This window comes from Mytilus trossulus, chromosome 7 (assembly GCF_036588685.1).
Source record: "Mytilus trossulus isolate FHL-02 chromosome 7, PNRI_Mtr1.1.1.hap1, whole genome shotgun sequence".
NCBI classification, from domain to species: domain Eukaryota; kingdom Metazoa; phylum Mollusca; class Bivalvia; order Mytilida; family Mytilidae; genus Mytilus; species Mytilus trossulus.
The window spans coordinates 37,539,525-37,556,289 of NC_086379.1; the positions used below are offsets into that span (position 1 = coordinate 37,539,525).

Genomic DNA, 16,765 nt, shown 5'->3' on the forward strand with positions numbered 1-16,765 from the left:
AAGATAATGTTTCCATTTGATGGGAAAGATTAATGATATTATATTTCATCCTTTTTGCACTTCTGTACATAGTCTTGCATTCCTTAACTACAGTCTTACTTTAAACGCCCCTTTATAAATTTTAGGAATAAAAGTCCTAACATTGTGACACTATTCAGATACAAAAAAAGAATTTCTCTGACTTAAAAATAAGGAATGCATTGAATTGGGCATAAAAAGAATTTCTCTTACTGAAAAAGAAAAAGAAGCAATTCTCTAGATAGATTTGCCACAGATGACCACACACTCAGAATCTTTCTTTTTCAGCACCATGTGCACTGTTCTATGAAAACTGTATACTCAACAACCAGTCAGGTTAAGAAAACATTTGTTTCCTCATTTTTAAAATAAAATAAATAAATAATAACTTACACATTCAAACTGTCATAGAAAGATATATTTCCCAAAAATATATATATGTGTAACACTGTCACAGTTTTCTTTTGATGTGGGATATATACATGATTTCACAATATTTTGTTTATTCTTTAATGTAAAATAAACAGACCACTTGAGGAAACAGGAAAGGCCATCTTTATCTTCATGATATCCTGCTCAACAAGCCTGGGGGTATTTAAATAACCACTATAACTTTGTAAAAGTACAAAAACATGGCAGAGGAAGGGTGTTCTTTCCTCTAAAATTGTTATAAAAATTTAATGGGTATTTCTTATTTGAATCGCTATCAACAGATATATGTTTAATAATTTAAGTAACAACCATGTAGGAAACTTCAATCAGAACAAAATACCTTGTACAGTTTTTTATTTTTTATCAATTCTGACATACAACTTGAAAGTACATGTTTGACCTTCAGCAGCAAGATGAAGGTCATCAATGTACAATGGCTTAAAGTTGTGACAAAAATTTTCAAGAGGAAAATAAAAAGATAAGACTAAAGAACAATAATAACTAAAATACCTAAAGAAAACAGCAAACTCAGGAAAGGTGGACTTCGTTTAAGGGAGAAAATTGTCAATAAAAATGTATCTTAATAATAAATCATGCCAGTAACAAGCACAAGGTTCTTCGTAGAACTGACAAAATAATGATCACCAGCTCTCTATCAACAGTTTTTGCATGTGTTTTTCAATCTTGACAGCTACTGTCAATTAAATTTCAAGAAGATAAATCAGTTTAAACAAATTTTCTTCTCAAAATATAAATATCATAACAAACACTTGATCTTTTAAGAAAGTGACCCAGAAAGCATCCACATTGAAAGCTGATGCAGCCTCTTTATAAATCCAAAATATTAAGGATCTCCATGTTTATCTCATTCAAAAATGAAGTAAAGCTAGTCAAATTTATTTGAGTATGTTTGCTACAACATGCAACATGGGTTCTGAATATAAGGATGACTAATTAGACTTGAAATAAATACCAGTATAGTACCCCCATTTTGAAGTCATAATTACCTTCTCCTAAAGCTTTTCTGATTTTGATTTCAAACTGTATGACCTGTTCTCTGTTTTCAAATGCAAATAGTGTCACTTGTTTCTGGCACACCACACAAAGGACGTTTGGTTCCTTGTCAAACTTAACTGTTTCCAAACCATAAAATCCTTCCACGTAAAATTCCTGCTTAGGAGGGTTCCCTTTTGTTGCATCTTTTATGTCTTTGTATAACTGAACTTGTAAGCGATCTGTAAAATAAAGTCATTACAATTACTAGTACCTGCAAATGCATGACAGTTTGAAGAAAGCTCAGGTTTGAAAATAAAGTATTTTCAGCCATATTCTATACATGTGAATACTGGACAAAGGTTGGAGGTGTAATTAGGTACTTTTGATACCATAACTAGAGGCTAGTATTAAAAGAGCCTGTGTCGCTCACCTTGGTCTATGTGAATTTTAAACAAAGGACACAGATGGATTCATGACAAATTGTTAATCAAAGTGATGGATATCACTCATAGAAAGATTAGAAGAGTAGTTTGAATTATTTCATATTAAGGTATGGTGGGGAAAAATTAACATTCATAAAGCACTATTGCTGAAAATTGCATTTGTCTTTAGAAGGAAACTTGCTTTTTCAGTATGAGGATAAAATGAGCTCAAATTAAATAATAGGGGTCTCTTAATTTGCACAATTTTATTTAAACTGCAGTTTATATTTTATGGAAATTATGTTGCCTGTTCTGAACATGTTTAAAAAAAAAATTAAAAAAAAAATCTAGTAAATGTTACCAACTATACTTGTAAGACATAAATTTAGACCAACAGCTTAAAACTTTTAAGTGCCAGCAAAAAAAATCAAAAAATGTTGTTTTTGGGCATTTTGTAAGGTTATATGTCATTAAAGATTAAAAGTTTTAAAGTGCCTTTTGATCGATTTTTAGTATTTTTCGACACAGGGCATTGAAAATGTACTTTTTCAACGTCAACCAATTAAAAAACTTATTTTATTGAAATGTGGATTCTTTCTTGATTGCAAAAATATATATTTACTTTTAATAAAAATTCAAATGACTAAAATAGACATAATGCATGTAATGATTGATGGGAAATAAACAATGGTTAGTTATAATTAAAAGTTTTAAAATTTCAAAACTGTTTCAAGCCAATTCCTGATAAAAAAAAAAGGGAACTAATCTAAATTGTTGATTAATTACTGACGATTATTGGCTATTTATCAAGTAAATTATAGGCCATACTTGAATACCTTTTATATATATTCATATTTTTTTTTTTTAAGATCTTGTTAATCCATTAATCATTTATCTTTCAGATATAATTTACAGAATCACTTTATGTAATGTAGATCAAAAGTAATTTGCAATAAATAAATCTATCACCCTTATAAATATCAAATATCTAATATACACATTTGTGTATTCAGTTATGAGGTCAACTACTTCTTTATTAAGATGCATATTGGAGTGGTTTGTGTAATTATGTAAGACTGAGGTTGATAGGTAATGTGGTCAATTTGATTGGCAGTTTAGGAGGTGGGGCATTGTAATTAAAGGTCCACCTTGTCTCTGATTGTTTAGTGATAATGACAGTTGTCAATCATACTAGTTGAATCAATACCCACTTACCTAATCAAAATGTTTTTTAAAAAAGCCTGCACATCAACACACCTTAATGACATACATTCTTGAATGAACTGCTCCAATAATAAACCCATTTTTTTTCAGTTTATATGTGTATTATGTGCAAATACATGAGAACCATAGGGAACTATATTTTAGTGTGAATCCATTTAGTAACAGTAGGTAACCTGTCCTGTTGTTAGGGAGGGTGGTGCCTAAGTAAAGATGTAGAACAAGTTCTAATCTTTCCAAAAATTGACTATAAAGGACAATAACTCCTTAGGGGGTCAGTTGACCATTTTGGTCATGTTGACTTATTTTTAGGTCTTATTTTAATGAACATTATTGCTGTTTACAGTTTACCTCTATCTATAATAATATTTAAGATAATAACCAAAAACAGCAAAATTTCCTTAAAATTACCAATTTAGGGGCAGCAACCCAACAACATGTTGTTGGATTCACCTGAATATTTCAGGACAGATAGATCTTGACCTGATAAACAATTTAACTCCTTAAACAGATTTGCTCTAAATGCTTTGGTTTTTGAGTTATTAGCCAAAAACTGCATTTTACCCCTATGTTCTATTTTTAGCCATGGTGGCCATCTTGATTGGTTGGCCGGGTCACACCACACATTTTTTAAATTAGATACCCCAGAGATGATTGTGGTCAAGTTTGGATTAATTTGGCCCAGTTGTTTCAAAAGAGAAGATTTTTGTAAAAGATAACTAAGATTTACGAAAAATGGTTAAAAATTTACTATAAATGGCAATAACTCCTAAGGGGGTCAACTGACCATTTTGGTCATGTTGACTTATTTGTAAATCTTACTTTGCTGAACATTATTGCTGTTTACAGTTTATCTCAATCTATAATAATAGTCAAGATAATAACCAAAAACAGCAAAATTTCCCTAAAATTACCAATTTGGGGGGCAGCAACTCAACAACAGGTTGACTGATTCATCTGAAAATTTCAGGGCAAATAGATCTTGACCTGATTAACAAATTTACTCCATGTCAGATTTGCTCTCAATGCTTTGGTTTTTGAGTTATAAGCCAAAAACGTCATTTTACCCCTGTTTTTTATTTTTAGCCATGGCGGCCATCTTGGTTGGTTGGCCAGGTCACGCCACTCATTTTTTAAACTAGATACCCCAATGATGATTGTAGCCAAGTCTGGTTTAATTTGGCCCAGTAGTTTCAGAGGAGAAGATTTTTGTAAAAGATAACTAAGATTTACGAAAAATGGTTGAAAACTGACTATATAGGGCAATAACTCCTTAAGGGGTCAACTGACCATTTTGGTCATGTTGACTTATTTGTGAATCTTACTTTGCTGAACATTATTGCTGTTTACAGTTTATCTCAATCTATAATAATAGTCAAGATAATAACCAAAAACAGCATTTTTTAAACTAGATTACAATGATGATTGTAGCCAAGTTTGGTTTAATTTGGTTAAAAAAGTTAACGACGACTACGACAGGACGACGGACGCCAAGTGATGAGAAAAGCTCACTTGGCCTTTTAGGCCAGGTGAGCTAAAAAGGAAAAGTGACAATTTGATCTCATTCCTTCTAAAAATAGGAAAAGAAAAGTGCATGAGTAAAATGTCCATGAAACTATATAGCTAGTTCTACTTATTTTTAAAGAGTTAATTTTATTGCCCTTCACACTACTTAAAGTCAGACATTGGGGGTTTTAGTACAATTCATAGATGTAGATTCCATACCCAAGTTCCCAACAACATATTTTCGGTAAAATAGTTGGTTGATAGGTATATCTGGGATACCAATTATTGAGTATTTCATGGTTTAAGGTGAACCACAAATTTTAAATGTTGGAAGGATTCCTTTTTCTCAGACTTTGATAAAAGAAGGAAATCTAACTACAGTTCTACAAATATCCATGAGAATATCATTTTCCTCAATCCATGAAAAATAGTATCCACAAAAATAAATGCGGCACCGACAATGATACTTATATACTTCAACAGTTACGCACATGTATATTTATTTAACTTGAGACATGAAAGCACGAATTTCATGTCATGACAACTAATCTTGATATATTTCAGAGGAAGACTGTTGTCTCTAGTCATGACAAGCATGTAATACCATATGGAAATGATAATGTGTACTGTCTACATCAAACATCAGGAAAATGTGTTGGTTTCCGTGATAATGATTTGAAATAAATTATGATTTTGTGGAGATTATAGATCTGTAGCACTTTTCACAAAAAAATCTTAAGTGTATAAAAATTTGTGTTATGATAAAAAATATTTAGTTGAATTGTTAAGGAATAATTTGACTTGCGATAAATTTTACACTTCAGATTTTTTGTGAAAAGGGCTATACTGATAAGTATTTCAAAACCTATAAATGCCTTAATATTGGCATAAATGCACTAACAAATGTAAACTAAAACCAGACACAGGTCCAGTCCATGATTACATACAGGAATTTACAATATGCCCATCATTTCCATGGAATACTGTTAAAAATTCTTTGGGCACTTCACAATCCTAATAAATCTAATTATTTATACTTGTACAAAGCAAAACAAATCCATACTTAACAACATGTGTTATCTTTATAAGATAGCAACTAAATATCAACATTAATTTATTTACAAACAACAAAATATACATAGGTTATTTTTTAGTGCTATTTTTAAGACTTTGGAAGAGGGGAGAAGAATTTTAATTCGCCATAACCTGTGACTCATTTATTTCCTGTTCAAAGAGATGAAACAGACAGATAACTGCTTCTCCATCTAATATGGCTGTAATTAAACTATAGAAAACCATATGGCTAAAACAAATACTCTGCTTATTTTGCAATTTTTGAAAACAATTAGGATAAAAATGTATGCTTTGTAGATATATATAATTATTCTTTTTATGATTTTAAAAACCTTCTTAAGTATGCAGCTGTTTGTTTCAAAGACATGCATAGATATTGAAATAAATGCGGATTTGGCAGTACAAAAAACATACAGTCAAAGAAGTTTCAAATCTTTATGTCAATTCAGAGTTAATAAGTTGCAAGTAATTTTTGAAGTAAAAGTATACTCTCTAATCCTGATCATTTGATGTTGACAAATAACTTCTTGCTTAGACGATAAAATAAAATACATTAGTATGGTCAAACAGGAAGTGACTGCCCAGAGGTACAGGTAATATTGCATTTGACCAAATATCAAATAATTCTCAAATTATAACAGATTTAGTTTAAATAAAATGCGTAACAAAAGATGTGGTGACAAAATGACATGTAGTGACAAGGAATTATGTGATTCTAGTGATGTATAATTGGGCATTTAATAGGTACCAGGGGTCGAATTTAAGCTTTTTTGTGTACTGGCCAGCCGGACCTGTGTACTAAAAATCTACTGGTCTGGCTCCAAATCTACTGGTCCTGCAAAAATAATATGCATTTAACAACTTTATCAACTGTAATACTTAGTATCCCCCCTATTTGATGTTAAAGGTAAATTGTTTTGTAAACAAACCGAGATTGTGAAGTGATTTTAACGGCAAATTTCTACTGGTCCGCTGGACCACCAACTGACAAAATCTGCTAGTCCGATGCAAATTCTACTGCGGGTCTCAGACCACAGGACCACCGCTAATTTCGACCCCTGGGTACCCTGGTACACCTAATATTTTTTACCTTGAAACTTGTATAATCATGTATAGGAAAAACATATTTGAAGCACAAAAAAAAGTGAATTTTACACTTCATAACAAAATGTACCAACAAAAACTTCTTAAAAAGTAAAATGCATATATCTCAGGAGAAGATAATGAATGTTTAAAATATACAAATTGAATTGGCAGCACAATATTGCAGGTAATTAAATAAATGGTATTGGTTAAAAAGTCACAAATTTAATTTGCAGCATATTACATTGCATATTAAAAATCTATTCCTATCAAAAGTACTCAAAAATTATAAAAAAATCTTTAAAAGTATCAAACATTATACGGAAATAACACAAAAGAATGAGACAAAAAACAACTTAAGAAACACCTGTGCATCAAGCAGATATCATGCCTTACCGCAAACAGGAAGGCTTTTTATATAAAAACAAAAATCAGAACTGTTCTTTAAACAGGAATTGGCACTCCTAACCACAAGCATATATATTCTTTGTATAACAACTTTATACAGAGGAGTACACCATCCACCACTTTCCACATTTGAAAATGCCTGTACCAAGTCAGGAATATGGCAGTTCTTGTCCATTCGTTTTTGATGCGTTTTGTTATTTAATTTTGCCATGTGATTATGGACTTTCCGAAATTGATTTTCCTCTAAGTTCAGTATTTTTTTTTATTTAACTTTTTTCCACCAAGAGCTACATAAATATTTTTCTCATTTCTAGCTAACCTGGCCCTGAGTATGATGATTTATATATACTTTTGAACATGCAAACTTTTTATTTTCCCTACAGTATTTCTGTATAAATGAATTTTAACCCTTATATAGGCTATGTCAGTCAGGCTAGAATTATAGGTAATAACTAATCTAGAACATTATACTGATTATGACTGTGCTACTTAAGAAATCAAGAAAACAGCATTGCTGAAAATTTGAGTATAGAATAGTACAATTTTGTAAGAAATAAACTTAACCATCCCAAATACATGAATTATTGGTTAAAGAACCTGTACCAAAATGTGGCAAAATGGCTTTAAACAATAAGAGACTGTGGTGCTGATTATTTTTTATCATGGTGTTATGGTTATAATAAGAAAGTGCATAATCAAATCAGAAAGTGCATACAAGCAGGTAAACAATCCTAATACCAGGCCAAAAGGTGGAGCAGGACATTAAATAAATGGGAAAGTGTTCATGGGTTACAAAAAGTGGCTTGTATGCAGACATTCGGCAAAATCATGAATTTAAATATCCACAAACATGCAAGTTTTCCTTAATCCATGAAAATTAGTTGCCACGAAAATAAATGAATCCACAGTATTGACAAAATTGTTTGAGCATGATGATGATGATGCAGCCTGATCACCTCCACTTCTAAATGAAATAAAACTTCAAAATACTCTGTTAAGGTGGTACCTAATACTACAGGGAGGTAACTCTGTAAAATCAGCTTTACGTTTTAATTATGTTGCGTTGTTTAGGGAATATTAAGCTTTTCAATGATCAAAATAACTGTTTGTCGAACTGCTATATAACCAGTGTATTTTTTCTGATAAAATGGTTGGTTCAAATGTTTTGAAATTTTTATTTTTTTGTCAAAGGGTCAAAGAAAAATACTTAGTCAAAATTTTATGAAAATTTAACGAGCCAAATTAATTTTAGTGAAGGTGTTGGGTACCACCTTAATAATCAGTATCTTATGGTTTTTTTTTTAATGTGGTTGGTATCAATTCTAATGATTATAAAGGCAGAACTATTAAATGATAATTTTTATGTTTGATAGTTTGCATCTTGTGAACCTTTACTGATTCGGTGCTATTTTTAAACCAACATAAATAGCTTATCTATGCCATGATAACCTGATGATGAACACCTGAACAGTTTTTGCCGAAATATTTCTTATATAAAATTAAGACAGGATGACATTCAGATCCTGATTTTTTGCACTCCTGTGGCAGTGCACTCTTTTTAAAAACGAATTAATCACAGATTTTCATGAGTTTTCAGATAGACAGAGGAGGGTTTAGAGGGGGCAGGAGGCCCAGGGCCCCCCTTTTTGGGAAAAAATTGGTTGCTTATATCGGGAATAATTGAAGCGTGACTGGAGCGGGCCCCCTCTTAGGTCAGTCAGTGGGCCCCAACTTATGAAAATTTCTTGATCTGCCATTGATAGATTCAAGACTCATAAGTACAAGACCACATCAGAGGAGCAGCTACTGTAGAAAATTTACCACAGTGTTAAACTGTATATAAACATCAACTATCCTTTAAATATTGACTTACTCACAATGTTAGAATGATCAAAAGAAACAAAATCACAGGGATTAAGCGAGTTGGACGGGATTTTACTGTCAATGACAGCCGCTATCATATGTTTTAGACATGTAGGATAGTGACCGCCATTGACAGTAAAACCTTGTCTGACCCACTAAACAAGCACCTGCAACAGAATCAGCCTTTTATCAGGATTCTCCCAAGTATTAGCTTATCATCATGTTAAAGTGATGCTATATACATGTAGCTTGAATGTGTGTGATTCTATAATGATTTGTTATATACATGTACATGTAGATTATGTTATTGATGTCATAGAAAATAGATAGTAATGCAACATTACCTGTCAATCCAGATGGTGTTAGGATGCTATATGAAACTTGTGGGAGAAGGAGTTGCAAAATGTTCAATCAATCATTAAAGGAACAACTATGAGCTCTGAGCATTTAAAGTGGCAATATGATTCAGTAAATAATCATTCTCAGCTCCGGCATTTAAAGTGGTAAATGAGTATACACAATATGATTCAGTAAATGATCATTCTCAGCTCCGGCATTTAAAGTGGTAAATGAGTATACACAATATGATTCAGTAAATGATCATTCTCAGCTCCGGCATTTAAAGTGGTAAGGGTATACACAATATGATTCAGTAAATGATCATTCTCAGCTCCGACATTTAAAGTGGTAAATGAGTATACACAATATGATTCAGTAAATGATCATTCTCAGCTCCGGCATTTAAAGTGGTAAATGAGTATACACAATATGATTCAGTAAATGATCATTCTCAGCTCCGGCATTTAAAGTGGTAAGGGTATACACAATATGATTCAGTAAATGATCATTCTCAGCTCCGGCATTTAAAGTGGTAAATGAGTATACACAATATGATTCAGTAAATGATCATCCTCAGCTCCGGCATTTAAAGTGGTAAATGAGTATACACAATATGATTCAGTAAATGATCATTCTCAGCTCCGGCATTTAAAGTGGTAAGGGTATACACAATATGATTCAGTAAATGATCATTCTCAGCTCCGGCATTTAAAGTGGTAAATGAGTATACACAATATGATTCAGTAAATGATCATTCTCAGCTCCGGCATTTAAAGTGGTAAGGGTATACAAAATATGATTCAGTAAATGATCATTCTCAGCTCCGACATTTAAAGTGTTAAATGAGTATACACAATATGATTCAGTAAATGATCACCCTCAGCTCCGGCATTTAAAGTGGTAAGGGTATACACAATATGATTCAGTAAATGATCATTCTCAGCTCCGGCATTTAAAGTGGTAAATGAGTATACACAATATGATTCAGTAAATGATCACCCTCAGCTCCGGCATTTAAAGTGGTAAGGGTATACACAATATGATTCAGTAAATGATCATTCTCAGCTCCGGCATTTAAAGTGGTAACTGAGTATACACAATATATGATTCAGTAAATGATCATCCTCAGCTCCGGCATTTAAAGTGGTAACTGAGTATACACAATATGATTCAGTAAATGATCATTCTCAGCTCCGGCATTTAAAGTGGTAACTGAGTATACACAATATGATTCGGTAAATGATCACCCTCAGCTCCGGCATTTAAAGTGGTAACTGAGTATACACAATATGATTCAGTAAATGATCATCCTCAGCTCCGGCATTTAAAGTGGTAAGGGTAAATGATCATTCTCACTAGTGTTTATTAATAAACTGTCAAAAAATGATTGTTAGTGAGGAGAGGTGATAACAGTCTAATTAATGACCCCGTTATATATTACCTACATCATCAATAGATATAGACTCAGAGTGAATCACTCACAATCACTAACAATCACTGTGAAAATTCAACACAAAACTGAGGAGTGATTTTTTTTCTGACACAATATGTGACTTTAAATGTGTACACTATTTACTATGAAAAAGTTTTGAATGACTTTTATGATATAATCTCTGCAGCAGCAATACCACATCTGTAAACCACAAAGATATGTTACTAATGTAGATGTTATCTACATCTCATTATAAATGAACAACAAAAACAGATTTGAATGAAATACTCCTTTGACTACGGAGTACAGATTCTGCATATGTCCTAATTACTTTGAACTATGCATGGATACATTTCATATCATTCTACTAACATCACACCTAAGTCATTAAACAGAAGTTTTTGTATACATTGTTTTGTTTTATCTGCTTACAGACTTTTTTTCAGAGAAACAGCAAAGAAATTAAATGTGAATTGGTTATCCCTTATATTATCTCTATTCTACTAGAAAAAAATAAAAGATACAAAATACACAAGAAAAAGCACTTCAGATTTTTCTCTGAAGACAAACATAAATGAAAATTTCCAAATGCATGAAAATTATTTTACCTAGTAATATTACAATGTTCATTTTTACATATACATGCAATACAAAAGGACCAAACAAAATCAATACTTTTATCTCCTGTAACATGTCATTCAAAGTGCATTTGTTCTAGTTCCGTATTAATAAATACTTCATTCTTTTACATAAATAAGGCAGTTAATAGTTTTCTCGTTTGAATTGTTTTACATTGTCTTATTGGGGCCTTTTATAGCTGACTATGCGGTATGGCTTTGCTCATTGTTGAAGGCTTTACGGTAATCTATAGTTGTTAATTTATTTATTAATGAAATGCACTTTATACCCCTGGGGGTTGATGTTTGTGTCATTTTGTTCTTTCGTGGATAGTTGTCTCATTGTCAATCATAACACATCTTCTTTTTTATATCTTAACCTGAAAACTATCAATTTGGTATGGTATTTTGTCAACTGTTTTGTTCTTAAGTTTTTCTTCATGTCATGTAAACATGTAACTTCATGAATGGTATTACATAATCTTTTTTGAGATAGATATATATATGCTTTGAAGGGACAAGAAGAATAAATTGTCAGCTTTATGTTTTCAGGTATTATTTTTAGTTCTTTGAAGACTGTAGGAGACCGCTCTAGGCATCACAACCAAATTGACAGGACTGAGTATTTTTACAGGACATGGTGGTCTTGTGCTAATTTTGAAGACTATGCATTTTCAGTAGACTTAAGAACATGCTAATTACAGATCAGAAGAATGCTGGAGTTGTCATGGTAAGCATATATATACAGCATCTCAAATTGAGAATGCAAATGGGGAATGTGTCAAAGGGACAACAATCCGACCATAGAAAAAACAACAGCAGAAGGTCACCAATAGCAAGAAATTCCAGCACCGGGACTTCGTTGAGCACTTGTAATTCAAAGCACTGGAAACTTACAGGAAGGAAGCATCTTACAAATTATCACTATTGATCATGAGCTGCTGACCAAAGGTAAAGTCACTCTGTCAAAACATTCTGAGAAAAGTGTATTGAGAATTTAAAATTAAAATCAAATATTACAGCTCATCAGTGATGAGTGCTAACCAAATATGATACATATTAAGTCATTCAATATTTTCTCCGAAAATATTTGTTTTATGAAACACTGGACAGACCAGGTAATTGCAATTAAGCCCCTTCTAAAATACAGATATATATATTATAAAAAACACCCAATCAAGTACATTTAAACTACATGTATACACATCTATTTAAGGATAATATGAAATTAACACTCTCAGGAGGATTAAATCCCGGACTATATAAATATAACCTAAATATATAAGGCACAATTAAGTGTTTATCAAACTTTATTTTTTTTCTTTGAGAGGCCTGTGGCAGAGGCATAACTACTTTCGCTGACATTTATTGTAATTTGACCCAGACTAAACAGATATTTAAATAGAAAGGCCAACAGGTACACAATATGTCTACATAAGGCTGATAATCTGCTTAATCTATCATTTATTATTGAACAACTGAGAGTATATTTAAATATCTCTCATTGTTGTGTATTGATTTTTAGTCCTCAAGTTAAACTAATATTTTATATATCATGTATATCAAAAATAAAGTTTGTCTGTTCTGAAGTACATGACCAAGTTCTTATAAACTTATGTATATATTCAGTAGGGTCAATTATTCCACTGTTTTTCAGTCATATCAAGTAATCTGCATCTTTTCTTGTGATGCTGAAGACTACAGAATAATTTACAAGACCTTATACATGTTAGATATAGTATTCTCACATCCGAGTTAGCCATGAATATATTTCACAGACCTGTAACCAAGAGTGCTCTGATTATGGTTGCTGTTTGTTTTCATCTGACTGGAAAACCCCAAATCCCTTAGCTATACAAGTGTATTTACATGCAGATAACAAAGTCAGGATAAGTTTCCATAAACTGACTTTATAAATTTAATTCAAAATATCTCATATGAAGTACTAAATTTGCTGCTTCTTTTTTTGTTGTTGAAATTATCAATTGCATACTAATACCATGCTACTTGTTTCCAATTTAACATACACTATATTATCTTTTTGTTTTAATTAAATATTAATTTTTTTTTTAATTAAATATCAAACTACAAATGTATGTTAATTTACAGGTCTTTCAATAATGAAATTGATGTTTGTATGTTTGCAATGTAAATAAATTGGATTCATTATTATTTTTTATGATGAAGGCACCATAACCTGACAGTGTGCCAAAGAATTTAGATGATTACAATGTTTGAAGTGTTGTAGATTTTTTCCAGAAGAAATAGGTCAAAGCATCTATAAATTTAAATCTTTTAAATCAATTTACAGTATGCACTTACTACAATTTACAACACATTGCAAAATATGGCAAAACGTATTGTCTCATTAATCCTAGAAATCATGGAACATAGTAAAGTTTATGTAATTTCTTTGTCAAATATTCTTTGAAAATAGATTTGATGTTAAGCAATCTAATTAGAGTAATATGAGTGCATCACATTTTATTGATAAAAGGTCATTTATCTTCAATATATACATTTGTATATATAGAAGCATCAGATCATCCATATAGCATATTTAACTAACATTACCCAGTGATATTGTTGGCTTTTTTCAAAACTACCTCTACCCTTTTTTATTGGGAAAATATGGATCATTTTCATCAAATTGGGAAATTTACAATAAAACATGAATTTGACTGAAACTTCAATTAATTTACAGAACCATTTTTAAGAGTCAAACCCTGCTTTAAAATAAGACCCCATTTTGTCAGTGATGATACATAAATAGACCCTAAAATGTGCACATATAGTCATTTTAGGCAAGAAAATTGTGAAAATGAGAGTCTTTTTAGTTTGTATTCATGCACAATTACTACTGAGACTGCACTGTTTGGGAAACAGTTGTCTTTTTTCAGAATAATTTTAAGCCATTTTTTTTCAAATTGGGATTCTTCTCCAGGGGAAAAAGACTTTATTCTCCACTAATTTAAGGCAAACAATATCACTGTTGCCTAAGGTTTTGGTATGAGTTTCTCACTTGCAAATGTAGTCTAGATGCATATAGTCTTTACATAATTGTAAGTCTTGCAAATACATGAAAGTATCTGAAGACTGAATTTAGATACTATAACAAAAAAGGTTTAGGTAAATCTAACTTTTGCTACGAAACCATGAAACTCTTATCAGCATATTACACAATAGGAAATCACCTTTTATTCTTAAACAAAAAATTATCTTAAAACTCAAGGGTATTGTGAGATATGCTATGATCATTTGAAACTGGTTTAATCCCAACACTTTTTATGCATATTTTAAGTCCAGCTATGATACATTTAGCTATTGGACTATAAAGTGTTCATTGTTCTTTGTGTGCCTAGTTTTTTTCAGAGGAGTTGTGATGATGTTTAATGTTGTCAGAGGTTGAAGTCATAAAACTTTGCTCAGTGCTCCGAGCACAAAACTCATGCTCGAAACATAAAATCCAGCATTTTGATTGGTTGATTTTCGAGTCTAAGTACAAAAATCGTGCTCGAAAGTTTTTTGACCGCAAGGCCTGGTCTTCTGAGTCATAATGACCATTGGCAGATCCAGGGATGTTCCGGGGGTTAGAACCCCCTCTTTTTTTAGCCAATCAATGCATTTGAATGGGGACATATAGCTGGAACCCCCCTTTTTAAAACGGCTGGATTCGCCCCTGATGACATTCCTGTGTAATGTCAAAATGACTGTGGTTGTGCACAGTAATAAAATTAACGGTACCAATTTTCTTGCACCAGATGCGCATTTCGACAATACATGTCTCTTCAGTGATGCTTGTGGCCAAAATATTTGAAATCCAAAGCTTATATAAAAATGTTCATGGTTATAACATTTTCGCAGAATTCTCTTCGAAATGGACAGCATCCTTAGTGTTTGGTATTCGAGTCAGGAGCCTATTATTCAATGGTTGTCAATTTTTCCTAAACCCATGTGTTAGTGTATATGTATCAGCTGATATGTATATTCTATTTCATAATACTTGTTTTTTGGTTCATTATTTTATACATCAGAACTTAAGTTTTATTGTTTGAATTATTATCATTTTGAGACCTATTACAGCTGACTATGCAGTTATGGATTTTATTCATTGCTGACGCCTATATCTGTGTCTTTTGGTCTCTTTTTGAGGGCCTCAGGGAAGATTAGTTTATTGTAACTAACTGAGTTTACCCTCTTTAAATAAAGAATTTATTATTATTATTATTATAATGGCAAGTTGTCTCATTGGCAATCATACCACATCATCTTAATTTAAAATTCAATATTGATAAAACTAAACAATTTTAAAATATAATATTTTAAAAATGATAACTCCCTCAAGGGTTTACATTTAACAAATATTTGAATCAAATACATGTACACAATATTGTTAATCAAAATTTTTTAATTTCTGTTACAGATACTTATTTGAAAACATACATGTACTAGAACAACTTGGACTGAACCAACATACCTGCGCATTATTTTTAGTATACATTGTACATTTTGTCATTTGATAAAGTCATGATGATTATAAGGTGTATGATTTTCTCTGCTTTCAAAATCTTTGCATTTGAATCAGTTCTGGTTTTCTTTTTACAACAGGAAAATTGTAGATATATTATTGAGACCAATGATTGAATTTAGTAGTGTAAATCCCTTTCTCTTACAGTTGTGACCTGTTATCTATTTCTTGCATGAACAGACATTTCTCATAACACACTACAGGAGGTTTGATACTCAGAAGTGATATTGAAAATAAGCATTAATTTGATTTGCTTACATGTATTTGTCATCATAAGACAATAATACGACATTTGAATTGGCTTTTTTGATAGGTCATTGATAACTTTTCAAAGATTAAGGCGATGTACATTTCATCTGTGGAAACGGTCTTTTATGTGATTTCTTCAATAATATAGAGAACACTCACACTTCTAACATTAAAATCTTCATTTTGTCAACGTTTTGTTGCATTCTGAAGCTTACAACAAAGTTTAAAAATTTCTGTCATGTTAAAGTTTAACATCACATCTGAACATAGGTTGACATTACACTAGAATCTGAATTTCCAAAAGTCTAGATCAACGATTCTTTGAATTTTTAATTCATCACAATGAAATAGTTGACCATAATAAATACAGGTTTAACAACTTGTGAAATTGTATATATAGCTTGAAATGATTGATACCAAGTCTCGTTATTAACTTTAAATAGTAATAATAAACTCCCCAAACACACATTTTGTGTACCAAAGGTTCGTTTATTTTTATATTGATAGAAGGCTTATTTATTATAATACAATATATTTGTTAGAAGACTTATTTATTATAATACAATGTATTTGTTAA

The 16,765-nt window shown here is 31.4% G+C and overlaps 1 protein-coding gene across 1 annotated transcript in view; it reads right to left on the minus strand.

Moving 5' to 3' along the window:
* Positions 1 to 16,765, minus strand: part of LOC134725030 (uncharacterized) — a 30,573-nt gene that overhangs the window by 12,956 nt on the left and 852 nt on the right. Inside the window, exon 3 of the mRNA XM_063588513.1 lies at positions 1,458 to 1,685. Coding sequence (XP_063444583.1) covers positions 1,458 to 1,685 — 228 coding nt within the window. The remainder of the gene's footprint in view (positions 1 to 1,457; positions 1,686 to 16,765) is intronic.